At 39.8% G+C, this 9977-nt stretch overlaps 1 protein-coding gene across 1 annotated transcript; it reads left to right on the forward strand.

The window, feature by feature from the left end:
• Positions 1–3435: 3435 nt before the first annotated feature.
• tmem250 (transmembrane protein 250) lies at positions 3436–7064 on the forward strand. Its single transcript, XM_018662536.2, has 2 exons — positions 3436–3682; positions 3980–7064. The coding sequence occupies exon 2, from the start codon at positions 4197–4199 to the stop codon at positions 4614–4616; it is 420 nt and encodes a 139-aa protein (XP_018518052.1). The 5' UTR covers positions 3436–3682; positions 3980–4196; the 3' UTR covers positions 4617–7064.
• Positions 7065–9977: the final 2913 nt, after the last annotated feature.

Genomic DNA, 9977 nt, shown 5'->3' on the forward strand with positions numbered 1-9977 from the left:
GTCAAAAATGCTGTCTCTCTTCTGCACTTCTCATCCAATAAGGAAACTCTCATCCATCTGTTTCTCATGAATAGCTGAAAATGCAATTAAATATTTCAGACAACACAAACAAACAAAAAAAAAATCCCTATCTGAAAATGTACTTCACTCCACTCATTTATAAAGAAAAATCTGAAATACTTCCCCTATTGTAGGCCTGTGACCTGTGAGCAGATTAGATCAGATCCCCCCATTATGAAACACTAATTTGGGACTTGGCATTGCAACTAAATTCAAACATTGCTTTGTCCTGCTTGATCAGTGAGCCTTGGAAATAGGTCAACTCATGTGATTAAGACTAATTAAAAAGAAACAGCTGATCTGCGTTGGATAACAGGTCGAAGAAGTGTGATTTTATGGAGTAATGTAGAGTATAGAGTGTCATATAGAGATGCTTAGACAAAATTAAAGTGTAACCAAATTAATAGTAACTTATATTTAAGAATTTTTTTTCAGGTTTCTATTTTATCTGTAAGTTTAACTATACTTTTTAAAATAACTAATAAAAGAAATCCAGTAATCAGGTCTCTCTCACTTGGCTGACATAAACTGACTGGCTGACATGAACTCGTTTTGACACCTTGTCTTTTATCCTTGATCTCCATGTGTCCTTTCCCACTGTGCCAGTATTATTTATACCCGAGAAAGGAATTTGGTTCTTCACTTCCTGACAAGCAAGGACAACCTTCAAGGCATTTTTTCCCCCCTCACCTAAATGACCGCCATTAATCTTCTAACCAGAAAATAGTGCAACCCATTATAAGTACACATCTCAAGGGAGATACAGAGGAAGATAGACAGGAAAGTTTCTCGCTTTAACGGAATCAACTCGGCTGGGACGAGATGTACAAGAAACCCGCGAAGCAGCCTCTGGTTCCAAAGATCCAAAAAAAAAAAAAAAAAAAAAATCCAATTCACAGTGAAGATAGAGAAACTCCTCCAGCTGAGTGGAAGAGTCTGAACCAAGTTACTGACAAAATAGGTGTGATAAGTCAGTGATTTACAGTACAGGGAAGTATTTTGTGAGTTTGAAATCATAGGTTCAATAGTTTGTGACTTCAAGATATTTGTGTGAGCTTCAAAGTTTTCAGCACCCACTTTTTTATGGTTTGTGTTTGAGACTATGATCTAAAAAATCCTCCTCCTCCCAGACAGAAGTTTACAGGTACAAGTAGAAATGATTTGTGTTCCATCAGGTGAAGTATTGTTTGATGCATTATAGAATAGTGGTAAGGTATTGGTAGTCCATACCTAAGCTTGGATGGAATAACAAAGACATATATTTTCAGCTTGTGCTTGAGTAACCCATGGGCGAGGCCTTGGGGCAGTTATCAGCTACAATCCTATTTAATGCTGATTAAATAGGATTTCTATGGCAAATATCCTAACGTCAGTCTGTTAATACTGAAAGAGACCACTTCTCTTTTTCTGAAGCAAGACTTGCTTAAAGGTTGTTTGTCACAGCTTGACACCGATAAACCAAAGATCGGGCTTATACTGAAGAAATGATTGCATGAGCAAATAAATGATGAAAGAGATGGCTAAAAGCAGCTCTTCTGATGAATTTGACACATGTGCTGACATGACCTTGAAAAATACTTCAAAGAAAGAAGCCATTCGGTTGAGCAGAAAGTACTTATAATACTATCAGCAAAGGCTGAGGTCAGTCGCCTACAGCCAACAAATGATTTTTATCATAGTTTCGATGTTCTCTGAGACCTCTGACATTTTGTTTTAAATTAAAATAGATGAGATGACGACAACTGGAATATTTGTGAACAGGGATTCTATATAAAGGCATCTGTTGTACTGGGAAATGTTTGAAGGTATTGAAAGATGTTTAGATAAGTTGTGGACTGAACCACTACAACTTTAAAGACATTCAGTGACAGTGAACGTTCTCTCGTGAGCAATACATAAATACAGCCGTTTTAATTTGTATGGCCAGAGATGACTTCAGATTTTGGCTTTCACTCAACATATTATGTTATGGATTTTATCACTAAACTCAATCACAACGTGAAAGCAAAGCACATGGCTAAATATATTCAGCATCAGTGACAGCTTTATGTATGTTTGATTAAATATTATAAGGTTTGTTTTTCTAATTTAACATAATACACCTTTAAATTCCCACAGAAGTGATCTGGCACACTATTAACAACTGTAATAAACTCTTTAAAAAAAAGCAAAAACAAAAAAAACCCTATATTTATTATGATTCACGGTCACCTGCTGCCATCTGGCTTGCTGACAGATAGCTGAGATGTAATCATTCAGCCAAACCATAAATCTGGCCAGCGAAGGTTACTTGATATACAGAGCAAGAAGCTAGAACACGTTTATGTGGCCCATGTGCTTCTGAGGACGTGCATGTGGACACACTGTGCAACCTTGTGAGGTTTACAGACACTTGAATACAAATGTGCATGTGGCCTTTGTAATGTCTTCTTACAAAGCTGCTGCAGAGACAGGTCACAAGTTTGAGGACTCCAAATTACTTTGGCAGGCACAAGTATGGCATATGTTTGTGGCAATAAACCCCCTAACACGCGTGTAGCAGGTAGACAGGTCATGTCAGAAATACTGATTAAAGAAGCCCAGAACTTTTTCATTTTTTATTTTGAGTGCTGAAGTTTTACAGAACACTTTTCAGACAGTTTTGGTTATTTCACACAAATGATTTCCTCTATGTTTTGTGTTAACTGACCTTCTCTCTGTGATTTTTAATGAGCGAGACTCTGGTGGGGTGGGTTCAATGGACCAATCAGGATTAAGTAATATTTGAATCAAAATGTATTGACAGTTGGAGGGCTGTTTAGTCCTACTGAAGCCCATCAGCTGAGGTTTTCTAATAATTATTTTTTTCAAACGTACAGTATAAAATGTAACATTTAAAACAATCTAGTGAGGAGCTTTAAAATCCTAATAATGTGATGAACATTTCCGTGTATCTGAAATTTATGAAAAGGGGTTTGGTTTTAAATATTCTCCCTTTAAATATTTTTTAGCCTTTTTTGTCTTCGAAACTCAAATCATAAGGAATATCCTCAGGACGTGGGAAGGACTTAATCATGTAATTTTGTAAGTGGATGTGTCATCGATCTGTGCAGTTTGTCAGATGGTGGCTGAAATCACTCAGTTTGTTTTTCCAATGTACTGAATCATAGCTACACACACACACACACACACACACACAGACATTGGCTGCAGTGCAACTAATAACTACCCCGCACTGTTTGCTGACTCTGTGGTTACCATAGACGATTAATCGTTAAGTTAAAAAAAAAAAAAAAAAAAAAAAAAAAGTATGCACTCGATGCATTTCTTCCGAGGCGAGCATCTTCTCTTGAAGTAGCACTTCCCCTTTAACGCGGCGGCTGTCGTCACAGGAGGGTGACTCGTATATTTTGCGACAGGACGTACAACCACCGGCTCGTCGCCGCCGCTGTCTCATCTCCGCTGGCATAAAAACAAGTCATCCTGGGGGGAGAGAAAGAGAGAGAGAGAGCGAGAAAAGAAAACAAATCCTGTGTGTTTATGTTACAGCCGACTGTTTATAATGTGATACAATGCACCAGTCGTCTGAGAATCAAACACCAGTCGTCTTTTCTGTTGAGGAGGAAGGCGTCGTAGTGTTGATGTAAGATTACCACTGGCTTTGCACGATCACTTGTTTCTAGACCCGAATGTGGACTAAAGGTCCTTTTTAGACAGGAAACTGTGTGTTAGCTGTGATGAAGTCATTCAAATATAATCAGCAGCTTCATGCTCAGACAGGTTTAAACCCATCACTTGAAATGTATGTGTTCTTTTCAACTGAAGAAAATGAAGTCTGCACAGGCCTGCATTTCTTGTGTTAGGTTTGCAGCAATGTGTGCATGTACATTTGAGCAATGTTAAAAAAAAAAAATACATTAACAGTGTAATTTCTTCACAGAACCTTGTTGCATTTGAAGGAAAAACCTCTCTTGACTGGAATTCACTGCAGATAGACACCACCAGCTGCCACATCTCATCCCACTGGGCTCCTGTAAGAGCCGCTCATAGCTCCACAACCAAATGAAGTTGACTGCCTCCCCGGAAGCTGCTCTCACAGAGAACTCCACCTGTAACCGGGACTCCTGCGCGCTGTGCTGGGCTCCGGTAGCCCACCCATGCCTGTGATCCCCATCCCACGTAGGGTGCGCAGCTTCCATGGCCCCCACACCACCTGCATGCACTCGGCCTGCGGGTCGACGCACGCCTCCAAGCTAGTGCGCACCAAGTACAATAACTTTGACCTCTACCTGCGCTCGCGCTGCATGTACAGCTTCCTCCGCTTCCTCCTGTACTTTGGCTGCAGCCTGCTGACCTCTCTGCTCTGGGTGGCGCTCTCGGCTCTTTTCTTCCTGCAGTACATCAGCGTGCGCGTGCTCCTGCGGCTGCAGTACAAGTTGTCCGTCATCCTGCTTCTGCTAGGCCACCGGCGCCTGGACTTTGGCGTGCTTAATGACCTGATCATCTACAGCATGCAGATCACCATGTTTCTGGTGGGGGGCCTCGGCTGGTGCTTCATGGTGTTTGTGGACATGTAGCTGCAATGTGGGCGACGTGGGAGATGTAGTGTAGAACGTGGATGCTTCACACTGTAACTTCAGCATCGTGTGGTTTCATGAGACAACACACACCTTCAGCATGTCCTTGGGGGACTGCTCTCTGTCACTCAGCTCTAGTCAAAAACACCCTTCTGACACCAATTCATAAAACCTTATTGGTTTAGTTTCAGACGTGATAGAATCCAATAAGAGTCTGTGCAACATCAGATCTATGATCTTTAAATCAGTGGCTTAAAGATTATAGTTTTCAGTCCTTTCAAAACGTTAGTCTTGTATAACTCAGAGAATACCACTTGGTTGTTCAGTATCAAAAATGATGCATGAAGTCAGTCTGAACATGAGGGTCAGGCTCGAGTCATCATGTAGGACTCCCAAGAGTCAAAGTCTCTTACATTTCTAATGTATTTTAATGCCATTTGTAAACTGTCCTCACGAGTTTTGAAGGACATCTTCAAACTCTTTTGTTTACAGTAATGGAAAATGTGAATGTCAAAGTCAATGTTTCACGGAAAAGTGACTTAAAATATGACATGAGTGCATCATGGCGGTGTAATGCAAGACAGTCATGTGTGCCAAAGTAGCACAACTTGGACCCCAAAAGCAAATGTTGTACCATGACTCCCAGGTTAGTTTATGTTGTGTGTAAACACAGTACTGTGTAAATATACATACACTAAAGGCCAAAAGTTTGGAAGCAACTTCAAGTTTCTGTTCACAATGCCTTTCTTAAAAACCAGTGTGAGTTTTATGGATTTTGGGACGTATTTACTGCATGATCAGACTTTGCTTTCATTGATATGCACCATTTTCCTCAATTTACCTTTAGGTATACATTGATGTTACCAGGCCATTGCTGAATAAATGTTAACAAAAGAAAAGAAGGGCTTAGTTTTAGGGTTGAGAAGATTTGAGTTGAGTCACAACTTCGGTGCAAAAGTAAAAAAACAAATCAGTTTGCATTATTCACTTTAGCTCTTTGGCTATTGAGAGTTTGCGTACAAACATCCCAATAAATCTCAACTGTGTTGATATCTCTGACAAACTACCACAGAAATGGCTAGAAAGAAACAGCTGAGTAAAAAAACAAGTACAGATTTGTACATTGAGGAAAGAAGGATACACTGAAAGAGAAATTGCAAAACGCCTCTTAGTGTCCAACACAAGAGTTCACTACACCCTGAAGAGACTAGAAGAAAATGGAAGTTATGATGATAGAAAAAGGTCTGGCAAGAAACTACAAAACCAGAGGATAAACATATCATTGTCACCAGTAAGCGAGAATGGCTAAAAACAGCACTGACAAATAAGGTATCAACATGACAAACCCACGTCTCTGACAACTGTGAAAGATGTTTGAGAAAGGCTGGTCTGAAAGGTTGTGTATCTGCAAAAAAAAAAAAAAAAAAAAGACTGCTTTCGTCCACAGAACAAGAAAAAGAGATATGAGTGGGCAAATGCATACAAAAAACAAGTTACAAGTTCTCTGGACTGATGAAAGCAAGTTTGAACTATTTGGTTCAAATCACAGAGTCTATGTCCGCAGACAAACTGGTGAAAGTCTTAAAACACCATGCGTAACACCCACAATAAAGCATGGAGGTGGTAGTGCCATGGTATGGGGATGTTTTGAAGTTGATAGAGTAGGAGATTTGTTTGAGGTAAAGGGTGTAGTGAAGAAGGAACAGTACCACTCCATCCTCTAGCATTGTGCAGTTCCATCTGGACTGAGACTTTTGGGTTGAAAGTTTGTTTTGCAGCAAAATAATGACTCTTAAGAATTCTTCCAAGCTCTGTCAGGGTTACCTAGACAAAAAAAGAAGATTAAGGTGTTCTTCGAAAGATGGTTTACCCCCCTCAGTCTCCAGACCTCTCTCCAAATTGAGCTTGTGTGGGACGAATTGGATCGATCAGTCAGGAAAGTGCGTCCCACGAAACAGCAGTTAAGCTTCATTGATGAACTTAGGAAAGCTTGGAATGCAGTTCCTGGCACATACCTTAAAAAACTTGTGGAATGAATGCCTCGTATATGCCATGCTATTGTTAAAGCCAAAGGAGGTTACTTTGAAGAAAGCAAAGTCTAAGCAAGAAAAACCCAAATACTTGATCATTATAGTAAAAATGTATTCTGATAAGTGACTCTTTAAATAATAATCACGTTTATTTTGTTGCAAAGTATACCAATGAAACTATGATCTTTTTTTGTACAAATTTGATCTTGCTTCCAAACTTTTGGCCTGTAGTGTATACCGCTGAGATGAAGCTGATATACTCTTGCTTATGGTGACCAAAACAAGTGAAGTTGTCAACAACAGTGTGTATAATGTTTTGTGGAAAGGGTGGGGCAGAAATGGGGGCCAAAGGGCATTGTATAAGTGACAAACATCAACTTTTTTTGTAAGGCTATTTAATAAATTTTCTGTCGATGAAGTCTTTTTTGTGCTTTACAAAAATGCATGGCCAAGTGAATGTGTTTACTGTGTTGTCTAACACCCATGATGGCATGCCTCGAGCTGTGTCATAAGAGTGTGTGACAGTTCAGCTTGAGAGCGGCTTTGGGTCAAGTGTTCCGTGTCAGTCGCTCTTCACATGGTTTCAGAGCTGATCTGACAGACTTCTCTGTTTAGCTTCCCCCAGCACACAAACACCAACCACAACTAGACCCCGCTGTTTCTGCCAAGCATAACAATGGACATGGCTGTGTCCCAATCACCTTATATAGCCTCATTTTCACATAGCATGAAGAATGCTTCCAGGAACTAATGAGGGCATAACAGATTGAGGCATTGAAATAAGCCTTTTAACACTTAACCTGATATGGATGTAAGCACTCAAACTGATATTTTCTATCATGTACAAGCATCAGCTTTGTTTATCTTTCACTAGCATGAGAAACCAAGCAAAAGAGGCTGGAAACTACCAGAAGGCCATCTTTAGATATGAACTTTCGACACGGTGGCTGGTGGCCTGACTGAGACATGCTTGAGACTGGTATGGGCTGAGGCTGTAAATGGGTAATCGGTGGTGGTGGTGGTGGTGGGGCAACAATAAGCTTTTGTTCTGAGGATCAGCACATCATATGCCTTGTACTTTTGAGTGGGGCCGATCTGACAGCCCAGTTACACCAGAGAAGAACTAACAGACATGTTGTCTTGTGGTGTTGGTACAGAGCTGCAGTGTAGGTACGCTGGATGATTAAGGCTGCCTACTCATTTTCATTTCTTCTTTTTGGTTCAAAAACTGAAGTTATTTGCTAAGTCTGAATGACTTGCAATTTTTTTTTGTCCTGTTCATTGACACCTCTTCTGCATTTTAATCCCTTTCGTCCAGTTCAGATCTTGAACTTTGACCCCTACAAATATGTTAAATATACAGTACATGATGACATATCACAAATTAGAGCATGGAATTCATATATTTAGCATATCAGAATGAGTCATAAACTGGCAACTTTAAACAATTACCCACTCACAGTGAAATGAGATGTACCCTACTATGTCGACTTCAATCATCCCATTGTTACAGATCGCTCAATGTGAAGTTTGACCTACTACCTCCAGACCACACTTTATTGACGCTAACAAAATCAGCTGCCATTTTATTAGGCTACAGTTACAGCTTTTACTGCTTTTGCTGAACACTGAGCTGTAATGAAAAAATATTTAATTTCCCTGCAAACATTAATGAGGATGTAACTGTCCTAATGGAACATGCCTAAGTACAAGAAGATCATTATAAACTCACTGTTGAATACCACAGACACATGATAGTCCCTATAGGAATATTAAAGTGCTACCACACACTTGTTTTTAAAAAATAGCAAGTGGTACAGTGAGCATATTGTAAACTATTAAATCATCAACCCCAGCTCAAACAGAAATATCACAGGACCTAGTGTACAGAGATAAGTCCACACACTGCAGAGACAGAAGCAACACAAGAAGCTACAAGATAATTCAGTTCTGTTATAAAGCAAAGAGATAGGCAGTGATGTCAGGTGTGATATTAATGAACAGCAGAACAAGAAGTGGGATGTGGCCTAAGCAGATAAGCTTGTGCAAGCACAGGTGATACGTGACTAAAAACTACATTTACTGATTTGGTTTAATGGGTAACTGCACTTAGTAGTATTTCCAATTATGACCAGTATAATTATACTCAAATGCACTACTCATCTACTTTATATGATGGCTTTAGTTACCAGAATATTTTACCTGTAAAACAGACCAATTTCCAACCAAGAGGATCAGTTCGATGGGTCACACATGAGTAAGGAGTAAGAGAAAAGAAAAATGTTTCTGCTCTATAAAACTATGTCATTTATCGCGTATTTGCCTTTTATTTGTGTAATACTTAGGTGGTGTTTTAGCTCTTTGGGCCTTGAGAAAGTGATAAAATCAACAATGTGAGAAAGTAAAAAATCTTTGCTGAAACAGCTCACAAACTTTGACAGGAGCTTGTAATGTGACTTAACTTTGTTTTAAATTATGGGGAGCAAAAAAAGGACTGTTTTAAATACAAGTGAAAAAATATATATATAATTAATATTAAAATTAAGAGTTGAATGCAACGATTTTTTAAAAGGATCATAAAAACATAGAACATTTGAACTCTACCATCACAAAGGTCACCTCATTGAGATTAATCATAATCAGGTACAAAGTAAAAGTGTGTATATATATATATATATATATATATATATATATATATATATATATATATATATATGTAACAGGATAATATAAAAAATTCATATTATGGCTCCCTGGAGATGATCTTCTACCACCGTGAAGTTTGCACACCCTGCTGTGATTTAGTGAGCTGTGGCATCGTGATATTGCATGCCTGCCTGCAGTAAAGAAAAGTTGACTTGAGGTCACACCGCCAGCAGTTGGCGCTTATAATTTAGCAGAACAGCACACATGCGCATCGTGTAGCCTGAGCTGTCATCACATAAGGACACGTGAGGTAACCACACATGTACATATTTTTTCAGGGAAGCACAACGAAGCACTCCTGTGCTACTTGGAGCCTGAAATACGCCCCGGTGTGTGTGCTGCCTTGTCATGTTACACTTCACGTACAGCGGTGGTTGCAGGCTAATTCGTCCGGTGGGTTAGTTGTGGGCTATACCCTCCTCCACTACAGTAGTCTACACCTTTAAGCCCGCCGAGTGCACCGGGTTCATGTGTCCGTAAAGCCGCACGATATGACCGAACACCGCTGACAGTCCGCCTGCCGCGTAGACTACAGTCAGGACAGTGTACCTACAGTCAACCTGGCCAGGTCCCACCAGAGGGGGGGCGGGGGGGGAAGAATGTCTGTGTCTTTAAAAAGAACTCT

The sequence above is a fragment of the Lates calcarifer genome, linkage group LG9, assembly GCF_001640805.2.
Source record: "Lates calcarifer isolate ASB-BC8 linkage group LG9, TLL_Latcal_v3, whole genome shotgun sequence".
Taxonomy (NCBI): domain Eukaryota; kingdom Metazoa; phylum Chordata; class Actinopteri; family Centropomidae; genus Lates; species Lates calcarifer.

Excerpts from the sequence above, each read along its gene's own strand:
- tmem250 (XM_018662536.2), top strand. The coding sequence starts at position 4,197 with ATGCCTGTGATCCCCATCCCACGTAGGGTGCGCAGCTTCCATGGCCCC.